Source organism: Pseudopodoces humilis, chromosome 11 (genome assembly GCF_049639895.1).
Source record: "Pseudopodoces humilis isolate 2021_Gansu_Grassland_sample_001 chromosome 11, ASM4963989v1, whole genome shotgun sequence".
NCBI classification, from domain to species: domain Eukaryota; kingdom Metazoa; phylum Chordata; class Aves; order Passeriformes; family Paridae; genus Pseudopodoces; species Pseudopodoces humilis.
Window position 1 is genome coordinate 6,408,958 of NC_142210.1, and position 26,228 is coordinate 6,435,185.

The window sequence follows — 26,228 nt, forward strand, 5'->3', positions numbered from 1 at the left end:
AGCAAGTCAGCATGATGAAAGATAATTGGGAGATTAGCATAATAAAAACTGCAGGTTCTGCTGAGGAGGATCAGAATGGGTTTAGGATGTTTATAATTTAGACTGCTACACTTGTGGTTTTCTACAGGGTGGACACAGATCTTACCCAAAGGGATTTATTAGGCTCATTGATGCTGTTATGAAGAAGGTTAATAATGCTGGAGGATAATGGCCAGCTAGCTCAGTCCTTAAGCATTTTAGATGGAAGTTCCTTAGCACCAAGGTATGTAAGAAATTCTAGTGACCAATTCTAGCTTTTCTTTTTTTCCCAAATTTTGATTACTTTTATTGCCTCCTTTTCTGCTTCAGCCTGCAGAGGGAAGAAGAGCAAATGAAGGTACTTGCAGTGCAGAGGTGGCTGTAGCAGTTCTGCTGCCAGAGGTGGAGTTGCCCTTCAAGTGGATTTGGGGGTGGGTTGGGCATCTTTCTCTGGATTAAAGGTGCACCAGGAACACGTGTTACAGAGAAGCTGTTTCCAAGATCCCCTGAAGATGTTTGCAATGGTACATGTACCAACAGAAATGCTCATCCTCCCCTGGAGAACTAATAACCCTGCAGTGGCTGCAGCACAAACTTGTACAAAACCAGCTTCCTCCCTTGTGTTTTTGCAAAGTGTGACTGAGTAGAACATCTCTGGGGTTTCTTCCTTCCTACAATAAAGGCCTGACTCCTTCTGCAGCACAGGCACATGTGAATTTCTGTGGTTCCAGCCTGGCTGGTTTGTGTTTGCCAGAACTGATTAGACAGAGTAGTAATTAACTTCTCCAAATAATCCACCTCCAGTTAATAAAATGTTGCTGGAAACCTGAAAAGGCTGAGGAACATTGGTTATGTCATTCAATTTTTTTGAGTAATTTGTGTAGCCCAGGCCACTATATTCAGGCAAATGTCAGTGATTTTGGAAAGCAAACTTGATCTGTGACTGCAAGGTTGCTTGAGCTGGAGGGAGTTGTTAGGCTGGCAAGTGGACAGGATATCATGTGATCCTCATAATCAAATGAACAGATGCAGCCAGAAGAAAGCTACAGCTGTTCCTACAGCTCACAAGCCAAAAGTTAACATGTACTGTTGTGCAGAATACCAGGGCCAAATTCACTGGTGAGGGAAAAGCTACTCTTGGAAGATTAAGGACCAGAAAACTAAAGTTAATTAAAATATCTGTGTTTCTTAAATCCCAGATGTTGTGCTTTTGTAAGTAAATTGAGGAGGGGATTGTATAAGCCAGCAATGTATTGTTTTGCATCAGCATGTCATTGGATGCTGGTGAATAGTAATAGATAAATTACTTAGTGATCATGAGAATAGTTCAGCATTGTTCTCAGTGTTTGACAGTCCATCAAAATGGCATTTTAGTGTTTTATAAACTCCCTTTTTCATAAATAGCTCTTGTCTGTTCAGTTTCTTACCAGGCTGGGTGTCTTGCAGCCCTGGGAAGGAGGAGATAGAGCTTTAGAATAAACTGCTTTCAGTAGCTGTCCTGTGCTACATGTCTGTAGTCTTTGCAAAACATGTGAATAGGACATTCTAGACATCTTTGCTGCCTACCTGAGTGTCCTTAGGTAATGCCTTGTTGTTGCTGACTTAACCACTTCCCAGCTGAATCTTTGCCCAGGTACAATATTTGCTCATGGAGAGGGATTAATTATTGAAATCCTGGATAGATTCAGCTAGAGATGAGCTTTCAAATCCCCTACAAATTGTCTTCCTTGTTTGTGAAGAGGGCAGTAATTTCCTCTAGATGCAAAGAAGCATAGGACGCAGCTTGGAAAATTAATATTTCTTCAATAATTCAGAAGTTCTCATCACTGTCCGTGGAAGCTCCTGTGCCATTTGGAACACAGCAAGGTATTTCATGTTATTTGCTGGTGTGTTTCTTTGAGTCTAGAGCATGAGTGTCATGTCTAGTCAGCAGCAAATATTGGTCTGGATTTGAAAAACCTATTTAATGAAAACAGAGATGCTTACATGTGTGTGGTCTGTTTCTAATGTCTGCCTTACATTTTTTTCAGTTTTCCAAGAAGCCAGGTGTTTCCTTTTTCTGTGGTTTGTTGTCTGCAAATAGGCCCTAGAAACTGTTTTATTCAAAAAGCAAGCAAAGAAATAGAATGGGAGCAAACTGCAGGGGCAGTCATACTCCATCAGAGCTGGGGTTTGTCTAATACAGTGTTCTCATTCGCACAGCTTTGATGGTGAGAAGTGTAAGGATGATGATATACTTTGATGGTGAGAAGTATGTGTGGTGTAATCCTCTCCTGATGCTGCTCCTCTGCTTCAGAATCTTACAGGGTTAAGGTTGCTCCTGGATCCTTGTCCAAGAGCTGCCAAAAGCCTTTTTCCCTGTGAATGTATCTAATCCTGTGATTCATTTCCTATTGGTGATTTCCAGAGCCACCTTGAATCTTCTGTTAACTGGAAAAATGCTTTACCTTACTTTAAATTTGCTGTCTGATCATTAACTGGGTGCCATTTTATGACATACAACAAAATGAAAAGCTAATCTCTGCTTTGTACCACTTAGGTTTTCTGAACTTCTCTCTGGGATATCTCTTGTGCCCTTGTGGTCTCCCCTTTATCTTCTTCTCTTCTTTTTTTTCACTGCTTCTCTTTTCCCCCCATTTTCTCTCTCTCCTCCTGCCGAATTCCCACCCACCTTTTCTCTCCCTCCTTATTTTTCTCCTCCTGAAGAGTTTTTATTCCAGATGCTTTCTACCCTTCAGGTGCAAGCTGTTCCCTACCTCCAAATATCATTGTTGCCTTTCTGGGCAGGTGGCTGGACTGTTGTATCCTTACAGTGCATTCTGATTTGAGCTCAGTGTTACTTTTCCCATGATGGTTGCACTGGGTTCTGGTTGAGGAAAATGCAACAGGACAGATGAGTTCTCATTTGGGGATTGTTCTGACTCCTTATCAACACAAACCACCTTTGTACCTTTTAGACAGAGCCACCATTTGGATGTGTGAGGGGTTCTGAAACAGCATAGGAGTACAGTGTTTTACCTACGACTTTTGTCTCATCCACCTATTTTTCCCAGGCATCTGGGGCAGGACATTTTGGGACAGAAAGGCTTCGTTCACCCACAGTCACATCCCTGTCTTTGACCATGAGCTGCCCTGTGTCTCAAAAGACTGGGATTGGTGGGAAGAATGCTGATTCTCCTCCAAAACAAGTTATCTTCAGAAAAAGCACCCGTGACAAAGCTGTGAGTACAGTAATAATGGGGTTATTTAGGTTTGAGTTTTACCTATAGTGAGACTGGAGACTTATTAGAAATTTCCTGTCCCCTTTATTTTTTTCTGAAGAAGGAGTGTGAGCCATATTCCCACTGAATTTGAGATGATGTAAACAGTTTTTAAGGCAAACTTTTCCTATGTTATAATACAAGAGGAGGGCAGCTCACCTCATGCTCATCCTGGGTTGTACTTCTTCTGGAAATTGTTTAAAATAAAGCTGATTCATTGTCTTGACAGCACCAAAAATCTTCAAATCTACACTTCTTTGTCCCATGCAAGTATTTATGTTGTACCTTTGGGAGCTAGTCTAGATCAGATCTTCAGTTCTGATGTCCTGAAGCATGTGAATAATCCTGTTGAGTCTGGTGGGGTTGCACGTTTGCTGGAAAAGGAACAAATATTCCATTTACAATGGAATTGTTCTGATCTCTGCAAGATTTATAGTTCTCTGATGTGTGTGTCCCCCTTCCCTCAACAACCACAAACATTTTCTAGTTCAACTGTGGTCATCCTCTCCCCACAGCTGACAATCTACCTGGGAAAGCGGGACTTCATTGACAACATGGGAAATGTGGAACCTGTAGGTAAGTCGACAAGGTTATGTGCTGCTCTTCCTGCTCTCAACCCTGCTTTTACTCTGTTAATCATGATTTTTTCCCCTTTCTTTCAGATGGTGTTGTATTGGTGGATCCTGCTATTGTCCAGGGAAAAAAAGGTTTGAGGTTTTATGCAATGTATATCTCAGAAATTGTTTGTCTTTCTGAGTGAGGTGCTAAGCTAGAATCTTTTTATTCTTTTAAGGGTACAAATGTAACTCTTCCCCAGTGAATGGGCTTCTTATCAATGCAATGCCTGTTGTTACGCATGGCATGAGTACTCATTGGGTTATGCAAGTGTTGAAATGAGTTTCCATGTCTCCCTGAGGCAGGAGATGTCCTCATCCCAGCCTGCCTTCACTGCTATCCTGCTGCATGTTTCACCTGTCCTGTGCTTCTTCTCAGTGTTTGTGTCCCTCACCTGTGTGTTCCGCTATGGCCAGGAAGACATTGATGTGATTGGCCTCGCCTTCCGCCGGGACCTGTTCTTCTCCAGGGTCCAGGTGTACCCACCTGCTGACAAGCCAGAGTCTCTCACCCTCTTGCAGGAATCTCTGCTAAAGAAGCTGGGGAAAAATGCTTATCCCTTTTTCTTTACAGTACGTATCTCAGAAGAGCCTCTGATTCTCTTCTTGTCTGTACTTACCAGGCTGTTGAGGCCTTGTGATGGACTGAAGATGGGAATTAATAGTGAATTCTTGTTCTGCAAGTTCCAATTTTGGGTGATGGGTGGTGTTACCAATGTTTTGGATTTTTTTTAATTCTTGCAGTCCTCAGAGGTAAAGTACAAGAAGATCCTGACTATGCAGTGATCACAGCACTGTGAGAAGTGTTTTCTTAAAAAAGGGAAGGGAATTTGCAATGGCTTTATGCTTGCAACAGCCCTATATATCCTTGCCTTCCCATTCCTGAGGGGGTGGAATACTTTTTACTATTGCCTCAATGCCCAATCCATTTCCTTTAAAAACTCCCATCAAATAAGGAGATGAAAAGGTCTTTACCAGATGTTGTCAGCAAATGACAGCTGACTACCAAATTCTAACAGGAAATCCTTCCAGTGCTGTCAGTCACGTCTGTCTTAGTGTTCCTGAAGAAGATTTACGTTGTGCATGGACTTTTTTTCTTTCTTGACTATTAAAGTGTTTTTGGAAGAGAGGGATTTGTTCATACAAGGCTAGTATTCTAGCCAGAGTTCCAAAGGGTTACTGCATTACAGTGAGTGGCCCCTTGGCTTCAGGAGTGCTTTTGTGAGCAGTATGTTACTTAAAACATCTGTGTACTATTGCTTTGGGGCATTTCTTCTTCTTCCTCTCACAGTTTCCAGATTACCTCCCTTGCTCAGTTTGTCTGCAGCCTGCACCTCGTGATGTTGATAAGGTGAGGCCAGTGGGACACTTGTGCTTATCATGGTTAAGGAAAGTCAGATGGAAAAAAATCATGTGAATTTGTTCCGCTTGCGAGTAGGAGAAGCTGATACTGATTTTACTGTGCTGTGCCACAAATGTCAAGAACTAAGGGCTACAAGTATGTGTCACAGAATTGGAGTTGAAATACTCAAAGTAAGAAAGGGAATCCAAACAAATAGCAGCAAGACTACAAAATCTGCAGTGCTGTAGCTTCTTTAAGACTATCACATGATTTGTGGGTTGGCTGCACATAAAATGATTGTGGCTATGAGGCTACATGAAAGAAAAGGAGACTGAATGCCTAAAATGTCACAGATTGCTATAAATAACATGTCTTAAGATCTGCCCTGAGTTAAATGCAGAGAAGAGCTGGCTTGTATGTATGTGTAAACAGAAAAAAAAGCCTGTAGTAAAAGTCACTAAATAATTAAATGTTCTGCAAGGTTTCTGATACTGTTAAAAGTATTCCTCTTACACTTGACTGGCTGCTTGTCTGGACAGCAGAACTAGGCAATCAACCAGGCAAAATGGGCTGTAGGTTGTAGAATCTAGTGCAAAAAGGATAATCTGTGTTTTATGCCAGGGAATGATATTCTAGCAAAAATGTCTGTGTAGAGAATTACTTGGGACTCATACAGCTACCCCATGATGCTATTAAACCCATTAAAGCAAAGGTTAGCTTGGCATGATCACTTCCGCTCCTTACATACTGGTTTTGGCATTACAAAGCCAGCTCAGAAATTCAGTTCAGAAACCCAGAGTGGGCCAGAGAGCATGGCACACTGGTCAGTCATACGTTGTGACCTTTCCAGCACTGGTCTCAGAGGAAGCCTTTCAGGAGCAGGGATGTCATCTTTCAGAGTCTGGGATTCAGCCTCATTTATCAGAAGCACTGTAGAACAGGTGGATATGCCAACACCAGTTGTCAGGGATGTCTGTGATAGTGGTGGGAGGCCAGAGTAAATTGCACCTGGTGCCTGCCAAGTTTCTGGTGTGCAGAAAGATACTGAAACATCTGCAGATGTTCCTGTCTTCTGATCCTGATTTCACAGCTCTCTCTCCTCTCTCTCTCTCTGACAGACTTGTGGGGTGGATTTTGAGGTGAAAGCTTTCTCAACAGAAAATGTGGAAGAGAGAATTCATAAGAGGTAATAGGATATGTCTCTCTCCAGCTTTGCCCTAAAGAGGATGGGTGGTCCAGTGATGCACCCTGATTGTTTGTTCAGCTTTGCACCCACTTCTTGGGTGTGAGCACATGGAAATGCAGAACTCCTGCCTCTGCCAAACACTGGGTGTCACCATGCTGTCCTCTGCTGCTTCCCAGGAACTCTGCACGTCTGCTGATCCGTAAGGTGCAGTATGCTCCAGAGGAGCCAGGACCCCAGCCTTGTGCAGAGACCACCTGGCAGTTCTTCATGTCCAACAAGCCCCTGCACCTGAAAGCTTGCCTCAGTAAAGAGGTGAGGGGGTGTTTGCCCTGGGGCTGGGGGCATTGTGGTATCTGCAGGCCAATGGGCATTTTGCTGCTTTCTCAGCTGAGATTGACTTGTCCCAGTACTCAGGGGCTCTAATGTAATTTCTATCACTGGCCACTGCCAGGGGTGGCTGAAACCCTGTTACCAAACACATTAGAAGTCATTGAAGGAAGGGTCATGAATTGCTGGGAGGGATCTTCTTCCCCTATCTGGCTTCTGTGAGGTGTAATCTGGGGGAACTAGAGGGGTTTAGGGCTTGGAAGAAGTGTCTTGGCTGGATTTCTGAGCATCCCATTCCTTCTAGGTATACTACCATGGTGAGCCCATTCCAGTCACTATCACCATCAACAACAGCACAGAGAAAACAGTGAAGAAGATCAAAGTCCAGGGTATATTTTTACTGTTGCTTGGGATTCTTTGAGTGCAATAGGGCTGAAAGAGAGACAGAATTTAGTGCTTGCAACAGTTTAAGAAGGCAGTTTGGGATATCGTGAATTTTTCCCTTTCTGTGTGTTGCTGTTTCTTTGCTGTTCATCAAGTGAAGTGCTGTAGCTTTTTTCCTGATTCTTGTGGTTACTTGTATGTCTTTATTTCAGGCACCAGATTGTCCCCCCTAGAAAAAGAAAAAGGGTCTGGCTCCTGCAGTGGGCAATGCAGGTGTGGGAAAAGTGGAGGAAAGTCCATCCTTTTTGGGAGGTCAGTGGGAGGGGCTCCCTGCCAGTGTGGTGCTCCTGTTAACTGTGAATGTGTCTAGATCACATGCAGCTTTGCCTTGTGTTCCAGAAATCTCTGGCAGGGTAAGAAACAGCCACTCTGCCAGAAAGTGTCATTCCTCCTCCTGAGGAATTCCAGCTGAGGGCAGGAGCTGAGCTTCATTGCTGTGCCAGTGTTTTATATGACACTACATGTTTTCATCCCACAAGCTGCAGAGCTGGGGAAGACAGTCCACAAGACAAAGGATATGGGAAAGAGAAAAGAAGGCAGAGAGGGGAAAAAATGGCTGAGGTTCCTACAGAACTATAACAGAGAAAGCTATTTCAGTGCTAGTCTGGGATGATGCACTGTGATTCCCAAATATTTTTAGGCTCTTTTTTTATGCCTATGTTAGGCTTAAAAAGACCTTGTTGGTCCCGGAATTCCCCTGGGATTTTTGTGTAGGATTGGAATATAAGTCATCTGTCACCACAGGCTTTGTGCTGATGCTGTCTCCTGAATGTATATGTATGGGCTGTAGGCACACAAGAGATACCAGGACCAGAGAAAAGCAGACCCAAAGAGAGAAGGAAGAGGGACATCTTTATAATGGAAAGAGAGGATCACAAGAGAAACTGGGTGATTGACTTTCTCTTGTCTCCAAATCAAGGCCAGGTGCCTTTCAGGAAAGACAGACTTTGGCCATTGGTGTGCTGTTGGTCTCTATTCAGATCAGGCTATCTGACCTGGTGGTCCCTTCAGGCTGTAAATGGATGGGATTTTCTGCTGTCTTCACCATGTTTCCCATTCCTGGGACTTGTGGTGGGGGCAACTGTTCTGTTTGTGGTACGTGCACACACCTGAGTGTACGCTTTCTTCTTTCTCCCTCAGTGGAGCAGGTGACCAATGTGGTGCTGTACTCCAGTGACTTCTATACCAAAGTGGTGGCTTCTGAGGAAGCACGGTGAGTGAATGCTCCTGTTCCTTCACACCCTTTTAACTACCCTCATCATCAGTAATGAGAGGTTCTCATAATTACAGTCTGGCAGTCTCCTCTTGCCTCGTGTGTGCCACACCACTCATTCTCTCTAGATGCAGCTGGTCCCCTTTTCACAGAGCATCAGAGATCCTCATGTATTTTCAGGGAGTGGAGATGTTGCAGAAGAGGTTTGAAGAGTAATTATGTGCTAGACAAGCTTAGTGGTGGTGGCGGGAGGTTCCCAGTTGCTGGAAATCTAAATAGAGATGCAACATGTTTCTGAAAGGTGCTGCTGTTTGAGTGGAAGTCATGGAGACTCTTGCTTGAGCAAGAGCATTTCATTTGGTTTCTTCTGGCCTGAGAAAGCCCACAGAAAGTTTGAGCCTGTAGATGTTATGGGAAAACATTTGCTTTTTTTCACTGTACTGGCAGAGCTGAACCTCACACGGTGAGGAAGTTTGGGCATACCCAGGTACTTTATATATGTCTGGTGTTATGCTCTATAGCTTATGGACATGTTTTCCATTCAGTATTGATATTCTCAACTAGGATTCATTTTGTCCACATTCAGAGCTTTGCAATACAGAGGATGTGGCCTCAAGTTGCACCTGGGGAGGTGTAGGTTGGATAGTAGGAAAAATAGATGTGGAACTTGGGGACATGGTTCACTGGTGGCCTTGGCAGTGTTGGGTTAATGGTTGGACTTGATAATCTTAAAGGGCTTTTCCAACCTAAACTATTTTATTATTCTGTGCTTTTGACCTACTTTTCTGCCTTAATGTGAAATAAAGCATTTTCTGTAAATATATGTGTTTCTCTGCTGATTATAAAGGGAATTTTGCTGACTAGATTAGAGGTGGACATCTGCATTGTTGACAGCTGAATTTGCACAGATAAATTCCTCTCCTTTTGGGCAGCTTTGTAATCTGTTTTGAAATTCTCCTAGTTGGGTGTGTAACAAGCCACGGAGTATCACTTCCCTTCTTGTTTTCAGGGAAAAGGTGCAGCCAAACAGCAGCCTGACCAAGACCCTGACACTTTTACCCTTGCTTGCAAATAACCGGGAGACACGAGAAATAGCTCTGGATGGAAAATTGAAGGATGAGGACACCAACTTGGCTTCTAGTACTATGTGAGTGGAGTTTTAAGTTGTTCCAGGTAGTGGGAGAGTTATAGAGAAGAGGGGAGGATGGAGGAGGCACTTCCCTCAGTGTAAAGTTGTGCCTGGATGGATACATATAGCACTATTACTAATGCCATCATGTTCATCACATCTGGAGAGGTATTGGCTACACCTGAGGCTTGCCTGCCCTCCCACTTTTAGGATGCTCCCCTAGTTCTTGCTCCAGGTGTGTTGTTGCTATACAGCTGTGCCAGCTCACACTGCTCTGTTTTCTCTGGCAGCATTAAGGATGGAATAGACAGGACAGTGATGGGGATTCTGGTTTCCTACAAGATCAAAGTGAAGCTCACTGTTCCAGGGTAAGTGTAACATACTTTTTCTACATCTGCCTAGAGTTAAGGGAGGGGAATGTGTTTCTGTCATTGATGGGTGAGGAGAGACCAGAACAGTCCACCCCAAGAGAAAAGGCACATGTTATAGAATATGAGGCTTCCTATAAAGCATAAATTGCCTGAAAAACAGTCTTGGCCTATCCATAGAACTTGTGCTGAGCCAAATTGTTTGTATTACTCTCCTTTAGATACCATATAACTTTACGGTTGAAGTAGGAACCTCTGCTTTGCATTGCTATTTTTGTTTCAAAGCTATCACCTATTTTGTGAGAAGTGAGGTGAAACTGTGTGAACCATTATGTTGGCATTGCTGTTCTCTCAGAGCAGAAAGTGAAAATGTCTGCCTGAGAGTCATAAATATTGTAGCTCAGGTTCTGTACTCAGCTAGCTTTCTGGGTAAAGCTGATGTTATCAACATGAGCTAGATCCAGGATACAGTGCAAAAAAGGATAGTGACTCTCAGTTGATGCTAGTCACTGTTTATATTGGTATTTCATTCATCTATCCTTTGTTCTAGTATAAAAATGCATCAAAGATTTGCCTAAAGCATGGTAAAATGCTTCCTTCTGTTGTCATCCACTTGCCTTTTGGCCCTTGGAAAAGGGGCCATGCCCAACACTTGGTCAGGAGTTCAAAAACTTAGACTCTTTCTCCATGGGAATGACATGAAAAAGTAAGACTATCTTTTTAAAAAACAAGTACAGTGGCAAGTAGAGAACAGTACATAAGGAAAGTGATTTCAGTAGTCCACCAATTAAAGCATTTGCTGGAGCACCAGAATAGAAAGGCATTAAATATTCTTTGTTTTTCTCTTTGTTTTCTTTTGTAGTATGCTGGGAGATCTCACTTCCAGGTAAATGTAATCTTCCTTTTCAGACCATGCAGTCCTAGTTGTTAGTCCATCTTTTTATTCTCTTTCTTATTGCCATTCCCACCTCCCTAAAAAAGTAACTGTCCCTTAAGTTGTTAGAAGCAAATAATTTGTGGTTCTGCTGTGAAAATGAAGCTATTACAAAAATACCTTTTGTTTTTATATGCATGCAAGTACATTCAGCACAAAATAAACCCAGTCTATGAAAGTGGATATGCCTGGGATATTTGTGGAGAAATTGGAGCTTAACTTTTTTTGAGAGGAAAATTATGATTAGAAAAATATGAAGGAATGGGTGAAGATGGAGCTGAGGCCTCGGGAGGAAGGAGGCTGAACCAGGCATGTGTGTGGAGCTGTGGATCTGATGCATTCTCTCTTCTCCCTAAAGTGAAGTGGGCACAGAGCTGCCATTTCGTCTCATGCACCCCAAACCTGAGGAAAAGAACCCAGCAGGTCAGTTATACCTGTTTTTTCCCTTTGTTCATTAACAGGCTCTGGTGAGATCTCACCATTGTAAGGCTTAGAGTGATTTGTGGTACAGGAAGCATTCAGAGCCTGCAAGGCTCCACTATGGAGCTGTGCTGTGTTTTTGCGTGTATATATATATATATATATATGTGTGTGTGTGTGTGTATGTTTATGTGTGTGTTTGTATGTATCAGCCTCTAGGCACTAAATAACAGAGAGCAGGGATACAAAGATGGGAGAAAATGGAAAGGAGTCATGTTCCCTTTTATCTTTCATGTATGGAATCACAGCTCAGAGAACAGAGGTTTGAGGAAGCTCTACACAGTTAAATCTCATGACTGCAGTGCAAAATATCCTACATGAAACTGTTAGCAATTCCCAGACAGATTACAGGATAAGTAACAAAGAAAAAATCTGACACAGAAAATACCTAACACACCTGAGTATTGTACAAAGCCAAATACTTTTAAGCAAAGCAAAGAGGTGATAAAACTACTGATGATCCTTGAGTCTGTTGTCTTGATGTGGTATTTGCCATGGTGTTTGTGATGTGGCCTTCTTGTCCAGTGCTTATCCAAGATGAACATCTCTTCAATGTTAGGGCTCTATGTGGAAATGGAGGAACTCTATAACAGTTAAGGAGCAAGCCTTATCCAGGCATCTTGAGCCTTGGCATCAGATGCCAAAACCACAGGCTGTCAGGAGCATCCTCCCACTTCCTCAGGCCCTGGCTGGCTCTGTTTGCCAGAAGTGAGCACCAGAGTTTGCAAGGTGCTAACGCTAAATCAGAAGCTCCTGTACAGCATCTGAAGCCTCTCTTGACCACCAGACACACCAGTCTTTTCCTGCTGGGGCTGTTACAGATGAGCCATCTTGTCCTACCCTCTATACTGGGACAAAGTTTATTTGGCTTCAAACAAAAGCCCTGGCTGCTTTTGTGCTCCTTTTTCATTCTTCCTTTTTCTCTTTGTGCCCAAACTGATCTAAACCTGCTGTTTCTAAGAACATGAAACTGGAAAGTGAGAGTGGAACTTTTGAAAAGAGTTATCCTGAGACAGATGGTTTGATCTGTAGTGGAAGCATTAGAAGGGGGTGACTTGAGTCCATACTGTGTGAAACTGTTGGAGGATTCAAGAGTGAGCAATGAGAAGAGAGCTAGTGATCCACTCCACCTTCAGATGCTCTGGTTGGGAATCAGGCTTTGATAGTCATGGATGTGCTGGAGTTGGCAAAGGTAGGTTTTATCTCTCCTGTAACAGTTGCACTACAGGAAAGTAATTTTCCCTGGGAAAGCCCCTGCTGTGAGCAGTGCCAGCACATTCTCTTGGCACAGAAGTGGTGTAGGCTGGGACGGCACTGGTGATCTCAGGAGTATGGCTGGTGAGGGCCATCTAGTGCTTCTGGGTTGCTCAGGAGCTTTCATGCATACCAAAGAAAGATTGAAGACTTCGAACAGGGCTCATCCAAAGGTTTAGGCAACGGTAACAAATTTTTTTTACATTACTTTTTTGGTGTTAAAAATGCCAACACCCCCTCTTTATTACTTTATACTTCTGGCAGAAGCATGTGCAATATGAGGAAAAATGGAAATAAGGTAATTCTTCCTTCTAAGATAATTTCAAAGGAGGGATGATGTACTCCTTTATGCAGAACACTCAAAAGGATGTGGGCAGAAGACTTTACAAGGAAAATGGAGATCTGCAATGTTTCTCAGATCGCTTTCCCCAGCACATCCTCTTACCAGAGGCGCAGCCCACATGTTGTTTGCTACGTCAAAGTCTTCTAGGAGCTTGCTGTCAGAAGTGTCAGCTATGCTCCATGCATTTTGTACAGATGGAAATACCAGGTTTCTTATAAAGTGAAAAAAATGCAGGTAATTTCAGAAGCTATCCCATGGGAAAGCCCTGCAAATGTTTAACTTGAGAAATAAATGCTTTCTCTTAAAAAAAAATGCTCTAACACAACAGAAAATTCCTCTGAAGCCTGAATAGCTGACTTGAAAACTGTGCTGGAATGTGGTGACTGAGATTATTACAGGGAATAAAACAGTCTCCCGTATGAAGCTGGTAAACTGAAATGCTTTTCAGCTTTATAGGTTGGTAGTTTTCCATGTACTGTGCTTCATCCCTTTTCCCAGTTGTGAGATCAGGCTTTTTAATTTTTTCTTCTACCATTTTAGCTCATTAACTCTGAGAAACATAATGTGTTTCATTAATGAAATACCATCTAATTTGGAATCAAGCAAATCCAGGCTTAATTGCAGAGATGGAGCTTCAATAAACAGTGTTTAAACTCTCGAAGGTCCCAAAAGATGGAATTTTTCTTTGTTGGCTTTTTAAGCAGCTCTGCAGTGAGTACTGGCAGAGGTGCATGCACAGGGAGTTTTGAGATCACCCCTTATCTTCTTTTTCCACTTCCTTTTCTTTTTACTGACAAACCAGTAGAGATTAGTTTGCCTACTGCACCTTCCTGCTCACTTGACTGTCTGAAGGCATAACTGGAAGAACAGAAAAAAGTCAGAACAACCATCTTATGGAGTTAAAGCTGGAGCAGGATTAAAAAATGCCACATATTGTGATTTATTTTGGAGTGGGGGAATATCCTTTTCTTTAGCCAAGGTGATTTATGGCAGAAGTAAAATGTGTAGCATCAATGCATTTAATCATGCAGGGCTGACTTGAGTACAGAGAACCTCAGAAACTTAAGCTTCCCGAGAACATGATATAATTTTTTCAGGACCAAGCTGGGGCAAGTGCGAGCAAGTGCTGTGTGCTCTGTTTCACAGCAGATGGCTTTATCCTCTCTAGTTGTCTGTGAGCAAGCTCTGAAGCATTCATCACTCAGTAAACAGCAGGTCTGACACATTGCATGGCTATTGCAGATTGCTTGATCTTTCTTCCATGTGCCTGCAGGAGACAGAAAAGAAGCAGTTTGCTACCTCTCCTTGCCTGTGTTTATTGCTTCCTTCTCTTGGTCTTCTGCTAGGCCAGGATTTGCATGTTTCATGTGTGCTGGTTTTGTGACTGTTTTTGGACCCATATGGTTTACATGTGGTTATTTTTAGGCAAAGCAGCTCATGTCACATTGGCAGTCTGTCTGTTCCGCCTGTTGACAAAAAATGTGTAGAGATTGGTTTCCTTTAAAGATACATTCAAACTGGGCTGTGTCTATTCATGCTTCTTCTTTCCTGGTCAGCAGTTAGCCCAGAAGTTCCTGCTGGGTTTTCCTCAAGGCTGTGGTCTCAGCATGAGTTCTTTGGTCTGGGGTTTTCCTGCCAATCTTCTGATGTTTTGCATTTTGTGGGCCTATGTCTTGGACACCGGCCTTTGTTTTGGCTGTTGTTCAACAAATGATCATTTATCTGCTCCCTGATTAAACTTGCACAAAAAGAAACCGAGGAATGCTTTGTCCTTCTAACAGCAAAGCAATACTTTCCCTGTTTTGGTATTGTGACATTCAGAAATTAGGAAATTTTAAAGCATTGAATATCTTGGAAAATAGCAAAACCTATTATCTTTTTCTTTTCTTCCCCATCAACTTAAGAGAGGCTAAAAGCAAGTTTATACTGAAAATTACCACATGCTGTGACTTCAGTTATATGGAGTAATTTCTGTGGCTGCATAATAAAAGTGTCCAGAAAACCCTGCTCTGAGAGGACAATGGTATTCTGGACCCTCATCAATCCCCCTCCCACCCCAACCCTCAAAACAATTGTTGGAATGCTAATTAAAAGAAGCAAAAGTCTACCCATTTACTGAGAATTTTTCAATATTATAATATTAAATACACCACAGGACAGCTAGAAAACTCTGGAGTGGACCTAACTCCTGATAGGGTGCAATTGTAGCATGATAGTGTTGCAGCCTGAAGGTGAAGTGGTGCGTCTTTGAATGTAATCTTCCATCTAAGGTATATTGTAAGCACTACTCTGCTGCCACACTATCTGTATTGACTTAGTAATCATTTATCTTACACTTAAGTATGTGTCCAATTGAAACAATACCTATTTCCCCCCTCACTCCATTTTGTAAAATCAGTTTCAAATCACTGGTGGGGATCTCACTCAACTTCACCCACATCACTAGTATCACTGTTCCCATAGTAATGAAAGTACCTCCAAGAGGGGAAAGAGCACAAAATAAAAATTGGAGAAAAAATTGAATGAGAATGATGCTTTATATGTTGGAAATCTTAGAAGTTCTAAATGTTTCATTTTAAATCTATTTCAATCAAGCACACATGCCTTGAGACTTTCCAGGCTTCATCTTGGCTTCTGTCCTGGTCTGGAGAGATGCCATCAGGAGTGTCTTTGCATGAGCCATCCTTTGAGGCATTTTGGCTGGAGTGGCCCCCTTTGGCACACTGTTAATGCTGACTTTTCCAGCAGTGCTTGTTGCCCTTGATTGCAGTGTGTGTCGGGGATGGGAAATCTCCAGGTGTAGTGAGTTATCCAGTCACTGAAGTGCCCCAGATCCCTGCTGACTTCTACAGAACAAGGGTGCTTTGCTCCCTGACCCAAAGCTATGAGAAGTAAGCCAGTGAAGTGACTATACCTTGCTAAAATAACTGTGAGAACAATAAAGTCCCTGCAAATAGTCTTCTGCTTATTTTAGGCTGTGCTGAAAGAAGCTTTCAAGGAATCCTGCTAGTAAGCAGGATTTGTTATAATGTGGTTAGCAAAGGTCCCACTAAAGAAACATAATTGCCAAAGGTCTCTAAACCATTTTTAGGGCAAGATGAAATCAGGAGTGCTGCCCCAAAGGCCTTAACCCATCTGATAAGAGATCCCTGAGGTGTTTCTGTACTTTGACCTCTAATTTTAATACCTTCATATTTATTGAACAAGAGCATCATCTTTTCATTAGCTGACTTCTTCAATCACAGTGACAGAGCAATTAAAGCTGACATCATGTCATGCAAGCACTGTCAGCTTGGAGTCCAAGTGTGTGCATAGATGTCTCCTACAGCTGTGACCACGAGCATGTGTAGATGGGAAAATCTTTCTTTGTTCCTCAGCCCTTCAGATAGCTTGGGCAGCGTTGCTGGAATGCTTTTCCATTTGGAAGATCAAGTTTTGCCTCATCAGGTGTATGTATGCACATTTTGAGACTTTCTGAAATTCTGCTTGTACTGCTGCAAATCCTGCTTCTCGTCACTGCTCCAACTTGTCAGTCTATATATTTTTGCATTAAACATTTTGCAAATGTTTTTGCATCTGCTGTTCTGACTACCCGGTGTGTCTTTTTTCCTCCTTTGCTGCATGCTCATGACTGCAGGGAAGGATGGGTAAGTTTCTTTTAGTATTTCACTTTCTAGCTACACTTGTGCATTGACTCTTTTAAAAACTCCTCAAAATTGTCCAAAAATCCCCAGCTTAAAATCCAAAGTGAGCAAGTTACAGTGGCCTAACAAATGACTGCTCTGAGTTAAACAGCAGTGACTGACCATGTGAAGATAGAATAAGAGATCATGTTTTGCCTAATAGCACAAACACACCCAGGGAGGGGTGTGTTTGTGCCCTATAGCTGGAAGTGTAAGGAACTTAATAGGTTTGACCATGCACCTCTATTTTAGTATAGAAGGAATAAGGGTGAAATGTTCCACATTTTGTTCCTGGACAAAGCCCCTTGCAGGCTCTAGGCTGTTCAGCTAGCTGATAAATATGTATCTGGAATGGACATGATTCGGTACAGATGAAAACATCCTCAGTTTGTGCCTTGACTTGCTCAATCAATTGCTTTTCATTTTAGCTAGAATAGCATCAGTGAAGATGGTGCCTGTGGGAATGTGATCCAAATCTCTTTGGAGACAAAGGAAACACTACCAGTCTGTGGGCTTCCCTTCTTCTTCCTATGTGTTGTCTCTAGTCTACTGGTACAAAAATAGAGTAACATCATTTTGAAAGACCTGCATTTCTTCCATTGCAGTGAAGCAGAGCTGGTATTTGAGGAGTTTGGTCGTCAGCAGCTAAAAAATACGCCTGATGAAGAGGACAAGAATTCACCCTCAACTGATGAGTGATTAAAAGAACAGACTTAGAGAGGAGCTGTGTTGTCTGGCTTCAATTACAAATGTAGGACCTAATTTTCTAGTAGTCTGCATGTTCTCAGTTCATGCATGTTCTTCCAGGGATCAGCCCTGAGGTCAGTGGACATGACAACATGACTCTCTATTGCTTATTACAAGATTCATCTCTGGAGGAATGTGGCAAACACAACACCTGGTACTTAAGCTACCAAAGGAGGACAGGACGTCTGTCATGTCATGACTTCTGCTTTCAGGGCTGCCTAATAAAAAGGTTGGTTGCTTTCAGCACTAGTGAGAGCTTTAAGAGAGTTTATGCAGCCTGCCTGGACTTACTCAGTGTCAGAGTCTGTGACTTTGAAGTGCCAGTGAACCAAATTCTACCCTGGAAGGCTGGCTTGCAGCCGTGGATGATTCATTAAAGTTTCTCAGCAGACTGTACAAAACTGATTTTATTTCCTTTTGGTTGCTTTTGCATTGATGATTTACCAAATTCAGGCAGTGAATTTTTTCAGTGCTTGCACTGTCCCCATGTGGCTTTTACATTCATTTTCTGTACCAGTAAATATCTCGCAAGTTGTCTCCTACAACATAGACAATGCTGATACACAGTGTTACTTTCTAGCAATATGCTTAATAACCATGTTATTAAAGATGAGATAAATGTGCACTGTCCATGAATTGCTTAAAGCTCCCTATATACAATGCCAAACAGTAATACAAGTCCAGACAGAGCCTGTATTTAATCTAGTTTCCTGTAGGCAACTGCTTCAAAAGAAGGTACCGGAAAATTAAGGAGGAAATTATGGCACAGCCTTCCCTGAGGAACCTTTCCCAATATCTATCTGCCAGCAGTTGGTTTATGCTCTAAGAAATGAGATTGCATTCTGCAAACTTTTCCTCTTGTTGATCTGGATATTCTCATTATACATGTAAATGTTGGATATTTTCCTGAATCTCACTGTTTTTGCTGAAGTGACTTGCATCAGCTAATTACATTTTGCATGTAAAACAACTGGTGTTTTATTTTTCTCATTTTTTCTTTAAATCTGCTTTTCAGTGTCCCTGGTTTAAATTCTCCTGGAAAGTCTGAATGCAGGGTCCACATTTATTAATATAGACTTAAGTTTGCCACCCTACACTCTGGAAAATAGAATTAAGAACTTCACACTTATATCTGTTTGCTTCTTTAAACTGGTCTTGATTAAGACGCTGGAAGCAGTTAATTAAGACCACAGCTAACTTCGGGGTTCCATCAGTGCTCTCCCCTAATACACCTGTTCCTCAGTGTTGTCTGTTAGTCACAGGTGTCTCACTTTAGCTTGGAATTGCAAGAAGCACAGTGTTTGCTCTGCACTGGGTGCTGTGCTGCTAAAGGAACCCAGCCAGTTCCAAGTGTTTGTGATCAGGGTAATTTCTGTGTGATTTCAGCTTTGGGGGAGGGTCAGGCATCTGCACCTGGATGTCTGGGAAGGCTTTTCCCTGGTATTTCTATTACTAATCTGTTGGTGGCTCCAGAACACACAGAACATACAGTAAGGCTGAACAAATTGCTGTTGTGAATATGCTGGTCTTGGAGAGCAGGAGTTTAGAATATCCTTTAAAGATCTAAGAGGAGGGGAAACAGGGTTCCCCCTGTCTTAATTCAAAGTGTATCTTTCTCGACAAAGGTGTTTCCTTCAGTGTTTCCGGCTACTATACCTGTAAGTATGGGACCACTAAACTCAGAGATCTGATTAATTTTTTTTTCCTTTTTTAAAAGTTTCTTATAAGTCAACTTTGTGAGGGGCCTCTGTCACTGCCTGATTTTCCTCTCAAATTCAGCTGTGGTGATGACTTCTGTAAGCTAAGCGTGACAAAATCACAGTACACTCTGTTGTGCAGTGGGGAGGAAATTGGTTGTTAAATGGTTATTAAATCTGTTCTTTTGTCTGGGTTTGGGAAAGCACTTTGAGACGCTACTTGTTCAGCTTATGCCAGTCATTTGCTCTGTCCTGCAGGACTAGCTGGATTTTTCTCTGGCGCTTCAGCCGCAGATGCCGACTTTTGTCAGCAGAAAGTAGGTCTGTAGCTAGAACTGTTTGCCTTTTATCTTCCCTTTCTTCTGTTTCTGGTGTTACGTTGATCTACCGAGTCAGACCTGTGGTCTGCTCCTCCTGTTTACCGCTCGGGGAGAGCAGATCCGATTTCCTGACTCCGTGGCTTTGATGTGGTGGGACTCTGTTTGTAGAGAGCTCGCCAGCTCCGGGAGACCGATGCGCTCTAGGAGCGATGGCATCTCTGGACCTGCTGTGTTTGAAGGCAGCTTGGAACAAATACGTGACAGGACGGGTTTCGTGACAGCCTCTTTTCCCTCATACATCTCCGTGAGATCCCAGCGGGAACACTACACTGCCCGTAGCTGATGGGTGTTGGAGAGGCGGGGGGGAGCTACCAGGCCACTGCGAACGGAGTGGGGCCGGCCCGGCCCTTGGGCTCAGCGCCCCTGAGGCTTCCTTCGGGGCGGGGGCTGCGCGGCAGGTGGAGCCTGGGCGGTAGGGTGTGCCCGCAGCATTTCAATAAATCCTGGCAACACGGGGAGAGCTTTGGGAGGGGCTGTCCCGGGAGGTGGTGGAGTACTCGTCCGTGGAGGTGTTCAAGGAACGACGGGACGTGGCACTCAGTGCTCTGGTCTGATTGACAAGGTGGTGTTCGGTTATGGGTTGGACTCGATGATGTCAGAGGTCTTTTTCAACCCGAATGATTCTGTGATTCTGTGCTGCAGTAGCCACGAAGAATGGGAAGGAATGGGGACGGCGGTCCGGACTGTCGGGCTCGCCTCGGCGGGGAGGGCTGCGCTGAACACCTTTGTCCAGGCTCCAAGGAGCCACGGCCGGGCCGTTGCGATCGGGGCGGTTCGCAGGGACCGCGGAGGGGCAGGGTGGCCGTGACCGTCCCGTTACAGCGGCCGGGCCCTTCCCCGCCCCTGCCCCTCCCGCCCCTCCGCCGCCGCCGCCGCCATGTGACGCGGCCGCCGCTGGGGGGCGCCGCGCGCACGGGGCCGGTAGGGGGCGCCGGGCGCGCCGCCCCTCCGTGCAGCCTGGGGGCGGGGGGGGGCGGGCCGGCACAGCCGGGGCCGGCCGCCGGCGCCGCGCCCGAGGAGCCGTCGGACAGCGAGCCGGAGCAGGAGCCCGGCTCCCTGCAGAAGCTCATCCGCAAAGTCTCGACGTCCGGGCAGATCCGGCAGAAGGTGCGTGCGGCGGGAGGGGGCCGCGGGCAAGGCCTCGGGCTCCTGGCGGCGCTGCGGCCGGCGCTGCCTCCGCGTTACGCTCGGTGCCGCCGCCTCTCCCTCCTGCCCGGCACGGTCCGTGCCGCTGCCAGCCCGAGCCGCTGCTTTGGGAGTTGCCAGAGACCTATGAAGCTTTACCCGAGGGCCTGGCTCTGAGCCCGTCCCTCAGGGAGCTGCCGGCATTCCCCACACATCCCTCTCCTCTCCCCTCACAACGACCCCTCAGGGGTCTGCCTGTGACCACCTCACATCCGCCAAAGCACCCCTCAGGGACTCGGCCATTTCCCCCTTTTCCCCTCTTGGGAAAGTCTTTAATTGCAACAAATACTGTCTGTGTTAGAGAGGTTTATTTATCTCGTCGTTTTCGGTGACAGCCCAACCATCCCTCCGGGTCCTGCTGGCGACCCCCAGTCCACACCGCAGAGACTCCCTGACAACACCCCCAGTAGCTTTTCAGGCAGTTGTGAACCCCAAGATGCCCCTCAGGGATCCCCATAATGAACTGTTTCTCAGGTACCCGTTAACAGCTGCCCCCTAAATGCCCTTCAGCGTCTGCCAGCGTCACACAAACTGCCCTCAGGGTCTCCTGGAGTTGCCCCCGGTGCCTCTGTGAACCTTTCTAGTTCCCCTCCCCAGTAGCCCTGCTTAGTCCACCTTCTTCCCAGTGCCCAGGTTCAGACCTCCCAGGGAGCTTTACCCAGCTCAGTTGTCAGTGTATCCAGGCTTAGAAGAGCCCCCTTTTTACTTCTTTCCTTCCTTACCCTCTTTCCCTGTAGTATTTTCTTGGAGTCATGGAGGTCAGACTTGGGCTTCTACTCCCTAATGCTGCTCCATTTACCTGGTATTTGAATCCTCAAGGGCATCCTCACCCCATGAAGCTGCATCTCTCCTTTTCTCCTCATGTCACGTTGGCATGGGCTCCTTCCTCACCTCCCCATGCCTTTCCCTGAGAACCTCTGCACATCTCAGCCATAGCTCCCTGTCACAGTGTTCCATTATTGCTTTCCAACACTTCCCTCCTCTGTGGTCCTGTTGTACTTGGCACAAGTCACTGTCTCATCTTCAGAGCTCTGCTCTGGAAGGTGCAGCCCTCATTATTCCCTGCAGTCATTGTGTGTGCCTCCCTCACTGTCTTCCCATCCTTTTTGTGCATCCTAATTTTCCCCATCTCGCACTGTGCTGTTTTACCTTTCTGTAGCCATATAGCAATATTTAGCTTTCTGTCTGGTCAAGCAGTGATCTTATAGCTGGTTAGTCTTTGTTTCCAGCTTTGTCTGTCCTGCTCTGCCTTCCTGGTAAGGTAACAGTCCTTTCCACCCAGATTCCCTTGTCCCAGTCATATTTTATCCTGCTATGGCTTGTTCTGGAACAATACCATTTTCAGGGGCAGTAACAACATTCTGCAACTACAACCACAACTGTAGTTTTTTGGTATTGTTATTGTGAAAGAAGATGTGAAGGTTTCCTTCAACCTTAGACTGGGAACCAAGCATAGGGAGTTTCCTTTTTCTGTACTATTTTTATTATAGCAGCATGATTTTTCTTTGTAGCCACTAAGCTCCTGTGTAACTCTTGGACTGTTATGTCATGTATTTCTGCTTAGAAATACCAGGTTAGTTACTCTGTCATCACCTGCCTTGTGCTCACCTTGTCTCTGCAGCATGGACAAGCACAGTGCAGCTGTGGGGATGCAAAAGCTCGCTCAGCACTGGTGCTGCAGCTCAGTATTGCTTCTCTTGTACCCGTAGCAAAGGAGAGTAAATGTCTCTGCATGGTGGGGTGTCTGAAGCATTGTTCAAAGGACTCTTTTTTGTGCTGGCTGTTTTGCCCTGCTTTTAAACATAAGGCCTGCCATCATTCTGCTGTGTATCATTGTTTGGCTGCATTGGTACCAGTTATGAAGCCCCTGTGACAAAGTGCAGTCGTGTGTGAGGACCGTGATGGGGCTGCTTCCTCCATCTGTGAGTTGCTACTGGCACTGTCACTGGCTTCTTGGGCTGAGGCATTGTGGGGCTGGGCTGTGAGATGGTTCTTTTGACCACACCAGCAAACCCTGGGGCCCTCTAAACCTGTTGATGTTCTGTATCAAGCAGATCTCAGCAGTGCTGTAGCACCAGGGTGGCTTAAGCTAGTCTGTTGTTCTGCTGTGAAAAAAATAAGCCTTTTGAGATATTTTCCTGTATCCAGAGTGCTGAATATTAAGAATTTGTCTTGCTGGAGATTGGATGAAACTTGGGATTTTTTAACACCACTTGTGGCAGAGGTCTCATGAGGAAAGGAAGGATGGATGCTATAGTCTGTCTCCATGGTGGTATTTAAGATGAGTGCAGGGATACAAAGACTTTTCCAGTGCTAGAGTGGGAACTCTTGCTCATAGCAAGATGTTAGAGATGCTAAGGTGAAAGGTGCATTGGGTTGTATTTTTGTTTGACCATAGCAGAACATGTCCTCATGTCCCTCCTTAATAGTTTTCCCTGTTTCACATCACTTCTCATGTCAGCATGGCTGGAAAAAGACAAAACCAGCCACTTGTATATGTAAACATAAGCCTATTAAGAACAGGGATTATAAACATATATTGTCTACAGCTATTGAGCCTTCTGTGTGTCAACCTGCCAAAAACCTTTGACTAAGTAGTGTCAAATTTTCCAAGCTCAGATATTATGGTACTCAGGATTGATTTGTTCTTTTGCTTGTTAATGTCATTTTGGTTTGTCACTGTCTTTTCTGCATGCTACTGCATGTATATACTCTTTCCTTGCCCTCAGCGCAAGGAGCAAAGACAACTTTGTGGGTAATCATGGTTTTGATGAGACTTTGAGGAGCTTACTTCCTTTGTAAAGGCAGATCTAATTCTGAATTTGTCTGTTGAATGATAGAATGCAGACTACTGTAAGCTGTAGAAGCTGTTGGACAGGTCTGTCAGTGACAGTAAGAGATGCAGGCAGACTTTTATTATGGCCTGAGGATATAGATCTCTTCTGACCACATCTTTTGCTGCAGTTAGCTTAAGACGGTGCCTGTAAGTACAGCTAAATCACCATGGAAGCTGACTGTTATCACAGCTTGAGTGTGAAATCTGTTGTGGCCATGGAATTCCTCAGAATTTGTTTGTCACAGTTGCAAGTGCTTTGAAGGTACATTTTCCTTCCTCTGGTCCTGCCATCTGTTTTCCTAGGAAATGTTGTAAAGTAAAGCTGCTTGCTTGCTTGCAAGACTGTAAAACTTCAGTGAATTTGTCTCAAAGCCCAGAGATTGTCCAACTGTGTTTGAGTGAAGTAGCTTGCTGTGATAGTAGTGAGGCAAGTGGAATCATTTAGATGTTTAAGGACTGAGGTGTTGATGTGCAGGGTCTAAAGGCAAATTGCAGGTAATATCTCATCAGCTAAAAAACCTATCCCTTATGAGACAGAGAGCAGGGGAAGGAGAAGTGGAAGGCTCAGTGTTTGGAAAGTGAAGTACTGTGTTTTAACTACTTACTTGCTTTTTGCTAGAAAGAATTTTTGAGGCAGAGAAGAAGGTATAAGGAAAGCATGTTTAGCAGTCTTTTAATGATTATTATTATTATGGGGAAAGAAAAAAGCCTCACATGATCAGGTTTAGCAGGTAACATGAGTGCTCTTGTTGCAGCTATCTGAGAAGCAGAGGCTGAATTGTGTGCTTGATCAGCCATTTGGACACCTGATGGACTTGTACCAGCATAAGGCTTCATAGTGCACTGCTTTTAGCTCCTCTCTGGTCTCAGGTTGGTGTTGGTGCAGCTGCAGAAACTGTTGGTCAGCTAAGATTACGTATTTTTGAATGGATAGGAATTAGGAAAGAGATGAAATTAACTAAGACAAGGAAAATGTGTGTGAGGAGAAGCAACAGCGGGACCTTGCTCCCACCTCCTAAGCAGTGCTGAGACCTCAGCTGGAACCAGCTGAAGTGGTAATGTCATCTCTTTGTCACTCATCATGGACCAAGACACAGGAATATCCAAAGTGGTCCTGGGAGCTGAGGGTGTGAAAACAAGGAGCAGAGCACTTTTTTTTTAGTTCTGATAGTAAGTGTGCTTCTTCCTTTGGACCTGACCTTTCATTTCCAGCATCACATTACAACCCTCAGAAAGCTGGAGGGTGGATGAACAGGCCGTGTCCCCATATCATTCATCAGTTCTGTGGGATTTCCAATGTGCCAGCTTTGGTATGTTGAGCTCTCAGTTTGTTTACCAGACAGGATTTCAGCAGCGTCCTTGGGTAGCATCAGGAGAACTTCTTGTTTAGACTAGTTCAGTCTAAGTCCTGTTTACTTTCACAAGCAATTTCTCTGTAATATTTTCATTTTTATAAGCATCTGTCATTGCTTTGAACTTTTTAAGACAAGTTTACAGTGTATATTTCACCAGAGTTGCAAACAGAGTGAGCAGCTCTCCAGACTTTCTGGGAAGCTGTCTAGCTCTAGTAGCAGAGATATGTCAAGTTCGTTTTTATTTTTAAAGCAGTACGGAAGAACTGGTGTTGAGCTTTATGCTGCAATGGACAGACTGACAGTATCTGAACTAGCACATTTCCCTTCTCTGTGCTGTGTATGAGGTGTAGGTGATGCCTTTTTTGCTGTGGGAAGTTGTGATTCTCTTTCTGACCAGTAGCCTTAAGATCTTGGAGCCACCCTGCAGCATAAAAACAGAAAAACAGGGAGAAACAAAATGTTTCTCCTGATTTTTGTGCAAGTTTCCAGATCGTACTGTGCTGAGTCCTCAGACATATGGTGGGCAGCATGGGCAACTGAAGAAAGCTCATTTTGTTTCTTCTTGTATTGTCTGTTAGATAAAATGTCCATTTTATTGGTAAAGAATTGTTACTTTTATTTCTGGAGGGCAAATGTTTTAAGGTTTCCTGAGATTAGAGTGAGGAAAATGAAATGTTTATTAGTTTGAAATAGAAGTATTGAAAGAAGTATTATGATAAGAAGCACAGCATTTCAGTACAGCAACATTGTAGAAAAAATATGCAAGAAATGAAGAAGGAATTTTCAGGAATTCATGTTCTGTCTGTGGCATCTTCCACTAAAATGTATTAAAATGTCAGTCTGGTTTTGTTTTTCTGCCTTCTAACAGGCTGTCTGAAAGAGGACATTTTTAGGATCTTCATGTGCCATAAATTGTAGTGGCTTACACTTTAATCCAGGTAGAAACTGTGAACTCTTCACCTAAAAAGAGTGAGACCTGTTGAAAAAGAGAAGTTTTTGTGATTGAACTAAGACTGAACCTCTTGAGCACAGGTTTAAGGACATGAATTTTCTTGGATTAACAGCATGAACATACTAGTTTCTTCTTTGAGCGCCAAGACACAGGTAGGATTTTAGGCTGTACAAATGTTTCTGTCCCTTAATCTACATTATGTTTCATGTATACTTCAGTCTCATCTGTTCTGACACATTTTGGGAAGCCTCCCAGCACTGTTTCCACTGGTGTACTGTAAGTTTGCCTTGCTGCTGGAGAGTTTTGGATGCTGTATGAAAGTAGCAGCTGTTACTTCCTTGTTAAAAAAAAAAAACAAAAATCAATAAACCCAAACTAAAAAATCCCACTGCACAACAAAACAAAGCACAAAACCACATGCACTTGAAGCATTTCTCATTCTTTCTAACTATAGATCAGGTTCCAAGAACTTAAGAGCTAA

At 43.9% G+C, this 26,228-nt stretch overlaps 2 protein-coding genes across 7 annotated transcripts in view; both read left to right on the forward strand.

The window, feature by feature from the left end:
• The first annotated feature begins 1,763 nt into the window (after nucleotides 1-1,763).
• SAG (S-antigen visual arrestin) lies at nucleotides 1,764-17,965 on the forward strand. Of its 2 annotated transcripts, XM_088060884.1 has the most exons (16): nucleotides 1,764-1,884; nucleotides 3,072-3,239; nucleotides 3,794-3,854; nucleotides 3,941-3,985; nucleotides 4,272-4,465; nucleotides 5,184-5,243; nucleotides 6,353-6,420; nucleotides 6,597-6,732; nucleotides 7,052-7,136; nucleotides 8,332-8,404; nucleotides 9,414-9,551; nucleotides 9,824-9,901; nucleotides 10,764-10,787; nucleotides 11,194-11,258; nucleotides 14,010-14,127; nucleotides 17,201-17,249. In XM_088060884.1, the coding sequence occupies exons 2-15, from the start codon at nucleotides 3,141-3,143 to the stop codon at nucleotides 14,078-14,080; spliced, it is 1,197 nt and encodes a 398-aa protein (XP_087917010.1). In that variant the 5' UTR covers nucleotides 1,764-1,884; nucleotides 3,072-3,140; the 3' UTR covers nucleotides 14,081-14,127; nucleotides 17,201-17,249. The 2 variants fall into 2 exon arrangements, with proteins under 2 accessions (XP_087917010.1, XP_087917009.1); XM_088060883.1 differs by lacking the exon at nucleotides 14,010-14,127 and having other exon boundaries at nucleotides 17,201-17,965.
• A 509-nt stretch (nucleotides 17,966-18,474) lies between these two features.
• Nucleotides 18,475-26,228, forward strand: part of DGKD (diacylglycerol kinase delta) — a 60,183-nt gene continuing 52,429 nt past the window's right edge. Inside the window, exon 1 of one of the 5 annotated variants that reach the window (XM_088060870.1) lies at nucleotides 18,475-19,000. The gene's annotated coding sequence lies outside the window, so the exon portion shown is untranslated. Of the gene's footprint in view, nucleotides 19,001-19,910; nucleotides 19,982-20,406; nucleotides 20,527-26,228 lie in introns of those variants that run through there. The other 4 variants (XM_088060868.1, XM_088060869.1, XM_088060872.1 and 1 more) reach the window with 4 other exon arrangements.

What these genes read in the sequence shown, in the direction of transcription:
- SAG (XM_088060884.1), top strand. Translation starts at nt 3,141, where the DNA reads ATGAGCTGCCCTGTGTCTCAAAAGACTGGGATTGGTGGGAAGAATGCT. An exon ending in GTGGCTTCTGAGGAAGCACG is followed by an intron (nt 8,405 to 9,413) that starts GTGAGTGAATGC and finishes TCTTGTTTTCAG; the next exon opens with GGAAAAGGTGCAGCCAAACA. An exon ending in CTGGGAGATCTCACTTCCAG is followed by an intron (nt 10,788 to 11,193) that starts GTAAATGTAATC and finishes TTCTCCCTAAAG; the next exon opens with TGAAGTGGGCACAGAGCTGC.